Source organism: Lucilia sericata, unplaced genomic scaffold (assembly GCF_015586225.1).
Source record: "Lucilia sericata isolate MDLA Ls3-8-SP2 unplaced genomic scaffold, ASM1558622v1 Contig000107F_arrow, whole genome shotgun sequence".
In the NCBI taxonomy this organism is placed as follows: Eukaryota; Metazoa; Arthropoda; class Insecta; order Diptera; family Calliphoridae; genus Lucilia; species Lucilia sericata.
In genome coordinates, this window is record NW_023994139.1 from 675,360 (window position 1) to 693,256 (window position 17,897).

The following is a 17,897-nucleotide window of genomic DNA, read 5'->3' on the forward strand; positions in this document are numbered from 1 at the left end:
CAGAAATACACCTAGGCCACTATCGGGCCTGTTGTGCGCTCCTTATCATGAAAAAAACGGGAACTGAATGAATTATTTTTCAGTGTTCATAAACTCAGTTTCCTGAACTTAATTCCTAAGAATCTTCCAATCGGTGTTAGTAGGTAGGTAGGTTGATAGGAGGATATTACATCAAATCCGAAGAAATACACCTAGGCCACTATCGGGCCTGTTGTGCGCTCTTTATCATGCAAAAAAGGGGAACTGAATGAATTATTTTTCAGTGTTCATAAACTCAGTTTCCTGAACGTAATTCCTAAGAATCTTCCAATCGGTGTTAGTCCGGAATGTTATTTCCGGAATAACATCACTTCCAAGATACTTGGATCTAACTTCGACGAATGCCTGGCAGTGGCAAAGAAAGTGCTCCAGAGTTTCACTGTCCTCTCCACATGCTCTACATTCGTCTGAATCCGCACGTCCAATTTTGCATAGATGTGCTCGTAATCCTGTGTGTCCACTCAGAATACGTACCATCTTTCGTTGCGTCGAATGGTTTCGCGTTTGCCAAGTTAACTGCCTCGAGCTCCCTACCTTTTAAAGCTATTACATTCGCCCTTTCGTTACAGACTACTCCCGAGTGGGCTGGTACCCATATGATGTGAACCTTACCTATGGGAGAGTATTCAGAGTATTCAGAGAGTATTATTCGGATTTGATGTACTATACATCCTCCTATCAACCTAACCTAACTTAAAGTTTCTTTGGTAATGCAAATGGGCAATATCGGATCGCGTTTACACATAGCCCCCAAACAAGTGAACAAATGCAATACATTTTAAACCATAACAAGTAAGAGTGTTATATTCGACTATGTCGAATCTGATATACCCACCATCAAACCGTATGCCGTAAATTAAAAGCTTTCTTAGGGGATTTTCGTTCGCAATAAACGTGTTTATGTTGAATTTCATTGCTGCACTCATATTTTTAAGCCAGTAATAAGCATTAAAATCTTTTTTTTCTCATATGGAAGGAAGGTGCAATTATGGACCGCGAATACCACGGTGGGGTCAATATCCCATAACAGAAGTAGATTCAGGAAAAGGTGACAGAACACAGCCCTGTTTTACGCCACAGGTTGTTTGGAAAGCGTCCATAAATAACTAGCTTAAAGATGAAATTCTTCATATTCAAGTTTCAGAATTTTATGTGGTTCGTTCATAGTTGACTCTATCCTCTATATAAATCCTCTTTCAGAAAATAAATGTATTCTCAATTAATCATTAAAACATTTTAGTATTATAATACATTCGAAAAATTACCTTTTTGACTTCCTAATTTCCTTGTTATATTCAGTGAGTGCCATTTTGTAGGTGGTCCAGTCACCTGTTCGTTTGGTTTTATTAAACAATATTTTTGCCTTTGTCTTGAGTTTTTCTAGCTGATTGTTCCACCAGGGTACATCCTATCTAGATTTTAACCGACACACAGCTGTTTTGTTTTAAAATATTTTTTTTATGAAAAAAATAAATTAAATTAAATGAATAAAGAACATGAAAATGTAAGTATTTTTCAATTTTTACACATTAAAAAGACAGCTTTGATGACATTTATAGGTTGTGGAAAAACATAGGCAGGTGTGATAGCAAAAATTATGAACTGTATCTAAAATGACAATTTTTGACATACATTCGGAATTACAAAAAATACATGTCGTCTAATACCACCTTTAAAAGTTTTGGATGCCTTTAATTGCCCGAGAATAGAGCCAATGTATTTTGTTTATACCTGCTGTCTTGCTTTGCCGGACTAGCTGAATCAGTTCAGCAACAGTCCATGGCTGTAATGATGGGACATGGTCCCTAATACATTTAGCCAAGTCCGCGCCTTTGCATTTGAAAATCAACCAGCCCGACTTAAAGGAGCAGCCTGCAAACTGGGGCTTTATTGAGTCTTTCTTTAGCTCCGCAATTTTGTCAAGGACTGCTGTTTGGATCATCTTCAGCTTATCGTCCGACCACATTTCTGTAGGGAAGTTTGGTGGTATGACTCCCAGTTTGAAGATTTCCGCAACATCTTTGTGTGATTGCTGAGTGTGTGGCTTATTATTGGCATTGCTTATACTTTTGGCTACAGTAGTGCCAGCTGATGTTTGGCTTGCCACCCTTTTCGGAGGGTTAGGCTTTTCTGACTCTCTTCCTCGGGATTTTTAAGTCACGTATTTCGCTGCGAACCTCTTTCATTGGTTTCTGGCATAGTTTTCGTGCCTCTTCAATGCTTAACGGGGAGTTAACAAAAACATCAGGCAGCAGAGCCCCTTGCTGCAGATGGGCAAATATACAACCGGACTGTCCGGAGGCCTCCGTTCAGAGACACTCTAACGTGTCCGGAATTACGGGTTTTTATCGAGCGTCCACTAAAATTTAAATTAAATTTTACATAGTTTTAGTTATTTTTTTAACCTATAGAGTGGAAGGTATTATGGGTATGTCCATATAATCAAATAACTTGAGAAAATTAAATTAATTAAATAAAATATCCATCAGAAATTCACTTAACGGTCATACTCGACTATACTTGTTTAAATTCGCAAATGTTCGTTGTTTGAATGGAGCTAGTAAGCTTTCTCACTTTCAGAAACTAAATATATACTATTTAATGATGATTCTCGAGATGGTGGTTCCGTTAAATTGGTATTATAGTACGTAAAGTAAAATTTTTTGGTGCATATTTTTCACATTTTTAGTGCATATTTCCCATTTTTATATTGCCTTGAAAACACCGTGCGACAGCAATTATTAGACTTGAACGGGACCATATACATATGAAACCTTATGTGATATATAGTAGAACTGCGTTTTTAGTTTTTCATTTTGTGATCTTTTCTCCTTTTTAAAGGACTTCAAAGTTTTGAGGATATAGAAATTTCTTAAAATTTATTTAATAGTTCTGCTCATTAGTTTTTCTTTATATGGATATCAAATGAAACGGGACAATTTCTAGAAGTAGATAATTTTTTTATTTTTACTTTTCAGGACGAAAAGTTGTAAAAAAATGTCCTTTGAAAAATGTATACTTTTATATCCTTGAGAATTTCCAATATATTTTTCTAAAAAAAATATATGTTGAAACCATACATATACTTTAACACGTGCATTCTTATAGCTTTATAAGTTAAACCTAAACAGAAAAAAAACATATTATTAAGTTCATTAAAAAAAATACTTTTATCGATACAGCAATTAAGATTACAAAAATATTAGATAGTACTTTTTGGACTTGAACAAGTCCACATACACATGAAACTGGAGATCGTATATAGTAAATCTGCGTTCTCAGTTTTTAATTTTCTGATCCTTTCTTCTTTTTAAAGGACTTCAAAGTTTCAAGGATGTACAAATTTATAAAAAATTAAATAAATATTTTTATAAATGTTTGTCAATATGTGTATCAAACAAAAAAAGACAATCATTGGAAATGAAACAAAAGAGTTACTTAAATTTTATTCATTCATATTTTAGTATAATTCTAACAAATTCCCAAAAATTAATTTTATATAATAAAAAAATATTTAAGCTATACTAAATAAAGATATAAAAGAAAGAGAAATATAAAAATATATTATGGAGAAAAATGAATACGTTTACTCTGCCGCTTGTATGGAGTATGTGAATCTCGACATATCGACCAACAGTATTTAGCGAGCATGCGAAAAGTGCTCTTTCCTCTAAAGCGATTTTCAATAATTGCCAGGTCCTGGTGGAATCGTTCCCCATGTTCGTCACTAAAATGACCCAAATTATCGGGGAAAAAATCTAGGTGCCTATCTAAGAAGTGTATTTTCAGTGACATATTCACACCCATTTCACCGAAGTTGCGAACGAGATTGCTGACGATTTCTTCGTAGTTTTCAGATTTTCTATTACCTAAGAAATTTTCTATTATGGCATCTAAACTCCTCCAACTATTTTTCTCAATAGGTGATATAAGATTTGGAAATTCCTTGCAATTTAACATTTTTTTTAGTTGTGGTCCATTAAAAACACCTTAAAGTATAAAAGATTACTTAGGGTAATACAATAATATAAGTATTTAGCAATCGAACCTACCGGCGTCAATCTTTGCTTCGCTTAATTTAGGAAAAATTTTTTTCAAGTGCACCATAGCTGCACTGTCAACGTCGAGTGCACGAACAAAATTTCTTATAAGTCCCAATTTAATGTGTAGCGGTGGAAGTATTATTTTTGATGACGGCACGAGCGGAATATTCTCAATGCTATCCTGTCCAAGTTGATGAACAATACGAGGCTGCCATTTGTGGTCGGTGTAATGAAGATCTTTGCGCCGACCTTCCCAAAGACACAAAAAACATTGGTGTTTGGCAAACCCTTTTTTTAAACCCATTAAAATGGCAACTATTTTCAGGTCAGAAAAAATCATCCAACAATGTCGGTCATAATTTATTAATTTTAGAATAGCGCTTATATTTTTAAAATTTTCTTTAACATCTGTACCATAAATAATTGGCACTGATGGATACACATTACCTACGTGAAGCAACACACCTTTGAGGCTCTTCGTTGATCCATCTATAAAGAGGCGCCATTCATTTGGGTCATAGGAATGGCCAATAGCTTCGAAAAGTTTTTCAACACCATCTGCGTAAGTGATGCCAGTTTGGTCATCCACTTTGAAACATGCGTCAAATGATTGCTCGTTTGAACGCTTTCGGACTGATGTTACCCGAAAATCTTCAGAAACCAATTTTCACTGTTGTAATCGGGAACCTAATACTTCAGCACTTCTTTGCGAAATATTTGTGTCACGCACGAGATCATCAAAATCCGCTTGGGTTATAAAATGCGGCGATGGATCGGCTAGCATATTTCCTATTGGTAAAAATTCCGAATAAAGTTCTGATCTAGAGCCGATACTCAGTAATTCTAAATCATCACATGGAATTGTGCGAACCTCTTCCGATAGAGCCTTTGGATTTGATGTTGAACGTAGTACCGCGGTAAAAATTCCGAATAAAGTTCTGATCTAGAGCCGATACTCAGTAATTCTAAATCATCACATGGAATTGTGCGAACCTCTTCCGATAGAGCCTTTGGATTTGATGTTGAACGTAGTACCGCGGGCTGCACTGAATCACATTTATGGTAAACGATTTTCTCCCTATCTTGATTCTTCTGCCTTATGGTATTCGGCTGATTTCGGGAAAAGTAACACAAATCGCGCGATTGCTCACTCCGCTTCAACCAAATTACTGGGTACACATATTTTTTGGGAACTGCTTAGATCGTAGTAACCCCTTGTAACAATAATTACACACTACTTCTGGTATATACCATGCCTTCGGAACCATGTTTACTAAAAAATATTGTTCATACTTATCCACAAAAGCCTTTGTTACATTTTTTCTTTTATTAAAAGGTACAAATAAACCACAAACAACACAAAATTAGTTTTTATTAGGACATTCCATATTACTTTTTAAAAATTACCACTTATTAAAAATTATTTATAAGAATTTTGACGTGTCAATTCAAAACTACTATCTTTTTATATACAATGTATCCTGATAAATAAAAACGAATTAACTTTTAAGACTCAACCCTTTTTTAAAATTAGTAGGAAAATTATCTGGGACATGAAAGAAAAAATGTTTAAAAGATTTTCCTTGAAATTTGTTGTCCTGAAAAATTGAAAAAAATATTTTTTCTATTTCTGGTGACCGTCTTCTTTTATTTGACAAACATTAATTAATAGAAATATGTATATAAGTATTAATAGAAATTTTTACATCTTTAAAATTTTGATTTCCTTTAACAGGAGAAAAGATCAGAAAATTAAAAACTGAGAACGCAGATTTACTATATACGATCTCCAGTTTCATGTGTATGTGGACTTGTTCAAGTCCAAAAAGTACTATCTAATATTTTTGTAATCTTAATTGCTGTATCGATAAAAGTATTTTTTTAATGAACTTAATAATATGTTTTTTTCTGTTTAGGCTTAACTTCTAAAGCTATAAGAACGAAATGTGTTAAAGTTAAAGAAAAATATATTGAAAATTTTCAAGGATATAAAAGGATACATTTTTCAAAGGACATTTTTAACAACTTTTCGCCCTGAAAAGTAAAAATAAAAAAAATTATCTACTTCTAGAAATTGTCCCCTTTCATTTGATATCCATTTAAAGAAAAATTAATAAGCGGAACTATTTAAATAATTTTTTTGAAATTTGTATATCCTTAAAACTTTGAAGTCCTTTAAAAGGGAGAAAAGATCACAAAATGAAAAACTGAAAACGCAGTTCTACTATATATGATCTTAATTTTCATATGTGTATAGTGTCGTTCAAGTCCAACAAAAAAATGTAAAATTGTATCACGGTGTAATAAGTAAGTAAAACACTGGTTACTGAAAAACACGGATTAGATTAAACTAGGTTTAAACAAAGAATGTAGACTACCTTTTTTAAATCAATATCTTTATGAGATGTTTGAGACATTAAATGAAGTTCACTACAAGAGTAAATCGTGTCTAGAACCAATAATGAATCCATCATCAGAGAACTTAATAGAGTTATGCATATTGATATACATCAACAAAAGAGGTGAGTTACTGTTTGACTTTATAACTTATAATAATCTCATCTGTAACAAAGGTGATATGGCGACGTTCAGGATCAAAGATAGATTTAACTTTAATTAACCAGCAATGGATTTTCGGATCATAGTCGCATTACCTTCACACTGAATTTTGTTTAGGAAGAGAAATTGGGGAGCCTTTGATGATAGGGTAAAATCTGGGTTGGCACAACAGGCCTTATGCAATTTGTTGCCAATTAATTTAGAGGTGGTTGTGAATAAGTTCACAGTCTTGCTTAAGGAAAGCTATGAGCTATTGTCCAGTTACATTTCCGGGCAAGAGAGAGCAACCTAAGTGGTAGACAAAGCAATTAGAATTCAAAGGTCGACTGTTAGGAAACTGTTCAATAGGGCCAAGCTAACAGGTCAAGAAATTGACTGGAACAATTGTATACTTGCGTTTCAATAAGTATAAAGCTGATATCAAAAGGACTAAAAGGAACTTATGGTCCCATTACTGTGAATCCATTGACAATGTCAACGAGTTGTCAAGATTCCGACGGATATTATCCAAGGACCCAAGGGTCAACATTTTCCGGGTTGTCTTGAACTGAAGATGTGGTTGACGACCAATGGGACTTCGAGTCTGTGGCGCCAAGTAACACCTACAGTTACATAAAGAAGATAGTCACTAGGGAAAATATAGTATGGGCGGTTAATTCATGAAGTCTTGAAGAATAGGGAATATACGCTTGCCGCGTTTTTAGTTATTGAGGGAGCTTTCAATAATATAAAGATTGAGGCGATTAGAGATTCGCTTATAGTGCTCGGAGTTCAGGACTGGTGAAGTGGATAGTCTGCATGTTTAGCAGCTGAATTATCAACTCGAACCTAGGGATCTCTGTATTAGGAGAAGGGTTACCAGGGGGACACCACAGTCTTATCTCCTCTTCTGTGGCTACTAGCAGTTAACGGTATTCTAAGGCTGGAACTGGTACTATTTATGAGAAGATACAAGGTAGACAACTTCAGGTTGTCAAAATTGCATGGCGTCGAACTAAGTTTATCTAGAGGAGCTTAGTACTTAGGGACTTTCCTTGATAGCAAGCTGTCATGAAAGGAAAACACTCAGGAAAGAATAAAAAAGAGACTCAATGCCTACTACACATGCAAGAATTATATAGGGAAGAATTGGGGTCTGCAACCAGATATGGTAAATTGGATTTACACATCCGTTGTCAGGCCTATTCTAACTTATGGTTGCATTGCCTGGTGGGAGGCATTGAGAAAGGACAGTTATGCAAAAATTATCAATAAAGATCAAAGATGTGCCTCCATTAGCATTACTTGTGCCATTAGAGGCACTTCACAAGCAGCCTTTGACATCATTCTATACCTGTCACCCATAGAACAATATGTAGCCTGCGTGGCAGCTAGGAATCAGCTAATACTCTACGAGTCTTAGTTAGTCAAACGTTCGCGTGACGACCGTACAAAAATTCTGTATGAAGTAGGTCTACTTGATGAGGGTAATTCCCCTCGCGGAATTACGGATTATGATATTACGACTCTAGACTTCTTTGAAACGCCTCTGTTAGAATTTTCATCTAGGGATGATTAGCTTGTATCCGACAGACTGTTTAGTGCGTGTGCAGTTTTCACTGACGGGTCTAAGATGGATACCGGCACGGGTGCCGGTGCCTATATTGCTGATATCAACATAAAACGATCCTTCAGACTCCCTTACAAATGTAGTGTCTTCCAAGAGATCCTAGCGATCTGGAAAGCGACTGAACTGATACGGAATCAATTTATGTTGATTCCGTATCAGTTCTTTAGCTTGTCACACGGTACATTCGCGCCTGGTTGTAGATTGTAGAAATTTCCTTAGATACATTAAGAGACAGTTTGTAATTAGATTGTGTTGGGTGTCGGGGCATTGTAATGTGCGTGGTAATGAGGTTGCAGACGAACTGGCTAGATTAGGTACGAACCTTGATATAGATGACGGAGAAAGGATGTTAAAACCACCCATTTGTATCTATTGGATTGCAATGTATCAAAGACCTTATGGCTAAAACTTGATATGGGTAGCACCCAAATACTTATAGGACTGGATAGACGCAGTCTAAGAATTCTGATAGAGTTGCTAACGGGGCATTGCTCAGTTGGGGCCTTTGTCAGTAAGTGGGACAGCAGTATACCGGCCTATTGTAGGTTATGCGAGGATGAGGAGGAAATAGATACAGAATCTCAGGCTGAAATGGCTAGGGAATAGGTTCCTTGACGAATTGCGGGATATTTTGGGGGGGTTGACCTTCTCAGTTTACTAGGTTTTGTCAAGGGCGATTGTCACTTTTTCGACTGGGCTTTATAGGGCGACAAAGTTTTTCTCTCTCATCTCTTTATTCTTTAGGGTACTGACTTGTGTTTTAGTATTCAATTTATTATAAAGAATTTGCCATTTGTAGGTTACATCATTAATACCAAAGAATAATAAGAAGTTGGACTATGACATTGTTTTACAACAATAACATTCCCTTCTCTTCACAGACGAGTTCTGTGTAAATTCAACACACTTGTGAGAACTCAATTCTCTCACAATACTTCAAAACTTTTTCGCGAAAATACCGGGATAATAGGACTTGAACGACGTTTTTTCACAAACACATAACTATTTTTTAATTTTTTACACAATTTTATCGCATTTAACAATCCGAAATATTTTTATTTTTCACAAACTAAAAAAAAAAAATTTTAATTTTTTTGACAATTAATTTTTGTGTGTTGAAATTAAAATTGACAAAACAAAGTTGTATATTTTGGTATTGAAAATGAAAAAATTATTTAAAATAAACTAATTTTTTTTTTGCAAAAAAAGAGATTTTAAGTCCGAAATATATATTTATTAAATGTTTACTGATTAGATGTGGGCAAAATAAATTAAAAAAACTGCGAATGTGGAAATTTAAATGTTATTTATTTTTCCTAAAACTTTTATGTACGATTTTATGCAAGTATGTATGTTTGGAAAGTGTGGTGAAAGTGGATGGAGCTCCAATACTAATACAAAAATTCTACCAACACATACTTAGAGTTAAGTACCGAATGACAACTCCTTTACGTACCAACTGACAAGCCCCAATTTCTTTATATTCTTTGATTAATACTTACAATACACTTTTCATTGATGTGTTTCCTATATTAGAAAATTTTCATGAACTTAAATTTATTTTTTCAAATAAGTTAAAAAAAAAGAGTTGGAAAACAACCAGCCAAGTGTAGAAAGGAATGTAAGAAAAAATAAACTCACTGTTATTGTTGGTGTTTTGTCAAAACTTTAATGTTTTGTGAAAGATGCGTTTTGAATTCTTATTGAGTTTAAAATAATTCTTTCATAAGACATTTCTAGTTTTCCTAAAATATTGGGAAAGGTTTCCTGATGAGCTGGCTTAAGCAACCGGCGAAATGCGCATAGGAACTAGCTTCCCCACCATCAATACATTACAGTGAATTTATTTAAAAATTGGGGTTGAAAGCACGATAAGAAACTCTTTAACTTATTTGAAAAAATAATAAAAATCCCGAAATCAATTTTTAAATTAAATTTGCAAGTGCCCGTGCATTTAAAACTGAATACCCTATTCTGTTGTTTATAAAAAAATAAAAAAAAACAACAAAATAGAAGTTGTTTATTTTGTTTTTATTTTTTCCCTTACAACTGCATTTAGAGTTGGAAAACAACCAGCCAAGTGTAGAAAGGAATGTAAGAAAAAATAAACTCACTGTTATTGTTGGTGTTTTGTCAAAACTTTAATGTTTTGTGAAAGATGCGTTTTGAATTCTTATTGAGTTTAAAATAATTCTTTCATAAGACATTTCTAGTTTTCCTAAAATATTGGGAAAGGTTTCCTGATGAGCTGGCTTAAGCAACCGGCGAAATGCGCATAGGAACTAGCTTCCCCACCATCAATACATTACAGTGAATTTATTTAAAAATTGGGGTTGAAAGCACGATAAGAAACTCTTTAACTTATTTGAAAAAAAAAAAAAAAAAAAAAAAATAATAAAAATCCCGAAATCAATTTTTAAATTAAATTTATTTGTTTTGTTTCAAACCTATTTTTTTACAGCGCCATATTTTTAGTACTTCTTAGCAAAATACATAATTGCATATTTGTTTCTTCCTGATTTTGTGTAGATTTTGACGAAATCTACTAACGAAGTAGATTTTTGGAAATCTATTCAAAATAAACTATATTTATATTAAAATGATAATTTTCTCCAGATTAGATTTATTTCGAATATAATATAATTTAGAAGACATTATTAGAAAAAATTATAAAAGTCATATTAACCCAATTGAGCACTTTACACCGTTATTGTATTGGACTAAAATTTAACACCAGTTAGGCCCTTTTTGAAAATTTTAATTAAAAGCTCAGATCCCTTACAACTTCTAAAAAAACATTGAATTTTTTTGTTGTCCAGAGGCAGACAGACAGACAGACAGACAGACAGACAGAACAGACAGACAGACAGACAGACAGAACAGACAGACAGACAGACAGACAGACAGACAGACAGACAGACGACAGACAGACAGACAGACAGACAGACAGACAGACAGACAGACAGACAGACAGACAGACAGACAGACAGAGACAGACAGACAGACAGACAGACAGACAGACAGACAGACAGACAGACAGACATACAGACAGACAGACAGAAAGACAGACAGACAGACAGACATGACAGACAGACAGACAGACAGACAGACAGACAGACAGACAGAGACAGACAGACAGACAGACATACAGAACAGACAGACAAGAGAGACAGACACACAGACAGACACGGACAGACAGACAGACAGACAGACAGACATACAGACAGACAGAAGACAGACAGACAGACAGACAGACAGACAGACATACAGACAGACAGACATACAGACATACATACAGACAGACAGACATACATACAACATACATACATACATACATACATACAATACATACATACATACATACATACATACATACATACATACATACATACATAAATACCATACCATGACATACATACATCTACATACATAACATACATACAACCATACATAACATACATTACATCGAAATGTTAATAGAAGCAAATATAAAATATGTAATATCGAATATATCGTTCTAATAAGATATAAAACTCTGTTTAAAATTGTAAAATTCTTACAAATTTTTCCGATCATTTAGTTTCACAAACTACTTAACTGAGAAATATTTAAAAAAAATTATTCTAAAAACCATGTCATTACATTTAATATATTCGTATTATTTAAATGTGATTTTTAGTCATTTGATAGCGAAACCCGTATTTGGGGTATGGGAAACGTTCAAACGGCAGTTTCTAAACTCTAGTTTTAAACGTTTAACAATTTTGTTAAGTAATTTTACAATTTTAAGAAAATCTCCATGTGACTTATGGACAATAAAGAAAGGAATACAATAGTAAAGAAATAAGGTCGATATCTATCACATATTAGCGGTACCTGCGATTTTAATTTCAGAGAAAACAATATTTTGGTTCAATTTTTGAAAAACTGGCTTTATTCTTTACTGTTATGTACTTTATATAAAAACTTTTCAACTTTTTTATAATAGAAAACATACGTCTGAAGTTTTAGTAAATTCGAATAATGTTAAACTGTGAAAGTCAAACTCAAGCTATGCTATATTGGATAATTTTGTTGAAAATATAGTGAAATATTATTTAGTTTTAGTTTAGGAAAAATATATAATGAAGTCCCGTATTTAAGATGACATCGAAAAAATATATATTTTATAATTATATAAAATGTGGGTGATAGAGAAAAACAGATATCAGATTCGGTTTCAGCAGCTAAAACTACATTAAAATCAGTCGCATTGATTTCAGAAGTTTTCACAAACCTTCATTTCGTTGGCCTGTGTAATTATCGTTACTAGTTTTTTAAACGACAAAAATACATTGGTCTTATGATATACAACGTTATCGGTTTTATATAAAAAAAATTATAATCAAAGAATAATAAGAAATTGGACTATGACATTGTTTTACAACAATAACATATGCATCTCCTCACAGACTAATTATATTTCAGAAATTTCCATTTATATTTCAGAAATTTCTAATTATATTTCAGAAATTTCTAATTATATATCAGAAAATTCCAATTATATATCAGAAATTTCTAATTATATATCAGAAAATTCTAATTGTATTTCAGAATTGTTTTTTATATTTCAGAAAGTTCCAATTATGTTTCAGAAATTTCTAATTATATTTCAGAAATTTCCAATTATGTTTCAGAAATGTCTAATTATATTTCAGAAATTTCTAATTATATATCAGAAAATTCTAATTATATATCAGAAGTTTCCAATTGTATTTCAGAATTTTCAAATTGTATTTCAGAATTTTCAAATTGTATTTCAAAAAATTCCAATTGTATTTCAGAAATTATATTTTTATACAAAAATATTTATGTTAGTTATTTTGGGACTATAAAACAACCTACAATTGATAATATTTTTCATGTTTTACCAACTACAACCTAACCTTTGTCCATTTGAATAGTGTTTAAACTCAAATTCCTGAGTTGTTTAGCTAACTACGACTTATATTGAATTGAACACATGTATTTATAAAATATTAACGATTCGTATTTTATTTTCGATATACAATTTATGTATAAATAAGTAATATGCAGTAATAAAAAATTATAAGACAGAACAGAACTATGTATCCATATACATTTCAAAATTAAAATATATGTACATAGATTATTCGTCCTAAAATTCCTACATACAATGTTACATAAATATGTTTGTATAAAAAAGTAATTTATGAAATACAATTGGAATTTTTTGAAATACAATTTGAAAACTCTGAAATACAACTGGAAACTTCTGAAATACAATTTGAAAATTCTGAAATACAATTGGAAACTTCTGATATATAATTAGAATTTTCTGATATATAATTAGAAATTTCTGAAATATAATTAGAAATTTCTGAAACATAATTGGAAATTTCTGAAATATAATTAGAAATTTCTGAAATATAATTGGAAATTTCTGAAATATAAAAAACAATTCTGAAATATAATTGGAATTTTCTGATATATAATTAGAAATTTCTGATATATAATTGGAATTTTCTGAAATATAATTAGAAATTTCTGAAATATAATTAGAAATTTTTAAAATATAAATGGAAATTTCTGAAATATAAGTGGACATTTATGAAATATAAGTAGAAATTTCTGAAATATTAAAAACAATTCTGAAATATAATTGGAATTTTCTGATATATAATTGGAAATTTCTGTAATATAATTAGAAATTTTTGAAATATAATTGGAAAATTCTGAAATATAAATGGAAATTTCTGAAATAGAACTGGAAAATTCTGAAATACAACTGTAAATGGTGTAGTTCTGTGTGAATTCAACACACTGGTGAAAGTCTGACTCTCTCACAATACCTCAAAACTTGTTCTTGATAATTTTACTTCTTACACATTTCTCATACACACAAGACATTTTTACACCGTTAAATAGTTTTATTTTTTGTAAATGAAAAATATATTTTTTAAATTTTTTGACAATTAATTTTTGAGGAACTATGTACATATGACAACTTCTTTAGGTACCAACTGACAAGCTTCAATTTCTTGATTTACAAGCTCTATAAACGATTTTTTCAAAATTGTAAAACAGGTAGTGAAATTAAAAAAATTTAATTTTTACGAATAAAAAATAAATCACAAAGCATTAAAATATGCACTAAATGTGCTCTAAAAACTCCAAAATATACCTTAAATATGCTACAAAAGTCAAATCATGCAAAATGATGCTCTTGTAGGTAAAATATGTAAAAATATGCTCTAACAAATCGATGCCAAAATTCTTAAATCGGTCCAACGGCGCACCACAAAAAACATGCATTAGCATATTTTAGTTTCCTTGTTCATAATTATTGGTTTAAATTTTTTTAGTTTTTTTTTTCTAATCGATTGGTTTTTTTACTGAAGTAATTGTATTATTCTTTTACAGCCAATGTCCGAATTATGATAAAATCATACCAACTTTATTAGAATTTGGAATGGATGAAGTACAGGTTCGTTGTCCCATGGTGCCAGGTATTCCCATTAAGCCGATGTTAGCTCAACCTACTAAAGGGGTATCAGAGGTATTGGAACGTTTTGATGGTCTTATGATAACATGTGAATGGAAGTACGATGGAGAACGTGCACAAATACATTGCGACGAAAATGGCGTAATTTCAATATTTTCCCGAAATCAAGAAAATAATACATCGAAATATCCGGACGTCATATGCCGCATAGGAAGCTTTCCAAAATCCAATGTACAATCTTATATACTTGATAGTGAAATCGTAGCTTGGGATGTGGAACAGAAAATGATTTTACCATTTCAGGTGCTATCCACCCGTAAACGAAAAAATGTGGATGTAAATGAAATTAAAGTCCAAGTGTGTGTTTATGCATTTGATTTATTGTATCTCAACGGAAAACCATTGGTTTTAAATACATTTGCTGAGAGAAGGCAAATGATGAAAGAACATTTTACAGAACTAGAAGGTGTTTGGCAATTTGCTACGGCAATGGATACTAGCGACGTAGATGAAGTACAACAATTTCTTGAAGAATCTATAAAGGGCAATTGTGAAGGATTGATGGTTAAAACCCTGCACAAGGATGCGACGTACGAAATTGCAAAACGGTCAAGAAATTGGTTAAAACTTAAAAAAGACTATTTATCGGGATGTGGCGATTCATTAGATTTAGTTGTAATTGGTGGTTATAGAGGCAAAGGAAAGCGTACGGGCAATTATGGAGGATTTCTACTCGCTTGTTATGATAATGAAAATGAAGAGTATCAAAGTATTTGTAAAATAGGAACTGGTAAGTAGCTAAATATCGATTGCAATTACACTTTAGAAATTTTACAAATCTCCGTAGCCAGCAAAACCTTGATAGTGACTCAATTGTAACCACTTGCCTATTAAAATGTTTTTGCATGTTTTGCAAATTCAAAAACCTGTGTAGAGCGAGAACAGAATTTAGTAATTATGTATTATTTTTTAGCATTATCGCAATCGTGAAAAAAGTTCCCGTACCAAACTCGATGAAGTTTTGTATAAATTCTACTTTTTCTAAATGGGCAAAAGAAATATTTTACGCATCACTTTTGTAATTTTGTTACTTTGTCTTAAAAAGAAAATTGTTCTTCATAATTCTGTTACGGAATTAAAAAAATCACAATAAAATAGCATATTAATAATAATAGTATGCATTTATATGAAAATTTTTATAATAATTTTAGTAAAAATAATAAACAGAAATTACTTTCTGTGCGGGAGGTTTTTTCACCAAATTGACTTAATAAATTGGTTTTTATTGTCAGGACAGTATTGTCAATAAGATAGTGATATGGTATTTTGCCGCCTAAAAAAGTTGTAGCTCTAATGTACATACATACATACATATGTATGTACTTTTCAATGACTATTACCAAAGAACATTTATTACAAGACTGCGCATCTTGACGAGAGGGTTGTTATGTATTGTATATTAAATGTTCTTTGCTATTACATATCATCCTGATTACATAGTAGTAGTCTAATATCATTTTCTTAATAATGTGTTATTGGAATACACATTGTTAAAGATTCTGATAGGGATCTTAAAGGGGCATTGCTCAATTAGGTGTTTCAGTAATACACCGATCTATTGCAGGTTATTAAGCAGCTGTATTTTATATTTCAAAAAAATTAACTCGAGAATCGTTCAAAAAAATTGAGCGGTAAAGCGATGCAATATAATCTACTGATATTGAGCTCCTGACAATCCTATTCTGGCCTTTAAAGACTCCTTTGCATGAAATTGCTTTCCTTCTTAATTTTCTAACAAACATTTTCCATCGTATAAACCGCCGGATAATATATATTATCCGAATCTTTATTTATACAAATAAGGGATAAATGTGAATAAATTTTATAATTATTTTTAATAAATGTTTATACAATTTTATCACTTTTTAAGAAATAAAATTATCGTGCAGCTCATTTGTGTACTTACTTTAGTGAAACTTTTATTTTTATCTATTTTATTAATATTCTCTTTTTAGGCTTTACTGATGAAGCACTACAAACACATGCGGAATTCTTTAAAAATCATATTTTGCCATCTAAAAAATCGTACGTATGTTGTGACAACACTTTGGAACCAGATGATTGGTTTGAACCCGTTCAAGTTTGGGAAGTAAAATGTGCTGATTTATCAATTAGTCCAATTCACAAGGCTGCAATTGGAATTGCTGATCCAGAGAAAGGAGTTTCACTACGTTTTCCCCGATTTATAAGAATACGCGATGATAAAAATCCAGAAATGGCGACGTCTGCACGTGAAGTGGCTTACATGTACAGTTCCCAAGATCAAATAAAAAATCAACAAAGTAGAGCAGTTGCTATTGAAGATGAATTCTACTAAATTGAAACACATTTCTTTATTAAAAACATCTTTATGTTATTTTTTGATGATACATAAAAATTATAAAATATCTTTTATTATTTAACGTTATTTAAATTATGTTCTTTTCTCAAAGAAACTGTTATAACTTACATATTTTTTAAATGTTTAATTTATAATTTTCCAATTTAGTTTAGTTGAGTGCCCTAAGGCGGTTATATTCACATATTTATTTAGAAACCCATGGGGTCCAATGTGAAAGCGCCAGTTAGTGGAACTGAATTTTCATCTGAAGAAAGTCGAAGTCAATCTATTTCCCTGGAATTTTAAAAATCGCAAAAATAATTGCACAAACATTTTTTAATCCGGAAAATAGAAATTGCAAATTTTACTGCAGTATATAACAATTTTTGTACATTTGTTACCTTTTAAAATCTTATAACTTTTTTATTAGAAAAAAATGGTTGGCAACCATTATCACTAAGCTATTGCTAAAATAGTTTTTCAGCACTACTACCATTACCGCTAAAATACCGATAATAAGCTAAAAAGGGAAATTTACACACCCCCTTCCCTCCAAAACGAAATCTTTCAATACAATATAGAAAAACAAGGAAAAACATAAAAGGAAATTGAAAAAGAAAAATAGGGCAATATTGAAAAGGTTTACTTTTTGAAAATGCTAATGCTTTTGAAAAATCAAAATAAAAACTCTTGAAGACTGTGCGATTTACCTTATTAAAATTCGAAGATACCGTTTTTAAACTTTTTGTTTTGGCGATAATA

At 31.9% G+C, this 17,897-nt stretch overlaps 1 protein-coding gene across 2 annotated transcripts in view; it reads left to right on the top strand.

The window, feature by feature from the left end:
• The window catches only part of LOC119600200 (DNA ligase 1), a 166,086-nt gene extending 148,864 nt beyond the window's left edge, over positions 1-17,222 (top strand). For both annotated transcript variants that reach the window (XM_037950296.1, XM_037950297.1), the window contains 2 exons: positions 14,674-15,545; positions 16,771-17,222. In XM_037950296.1, coding sequence (XP_037806224.1) covers positions 14,674-15,545; positions 16,771-17,132 — 1,234 coding nt within the window. In that variant the 3' untranslated portion in view covers positions 17,133-17,222. The remainder of the gene's footprint in view (positions 1-14,673; positions 15,546-16,770) is intronic.
• Positions 17,223-17,897: the final 675 nt, after the last annotated feature.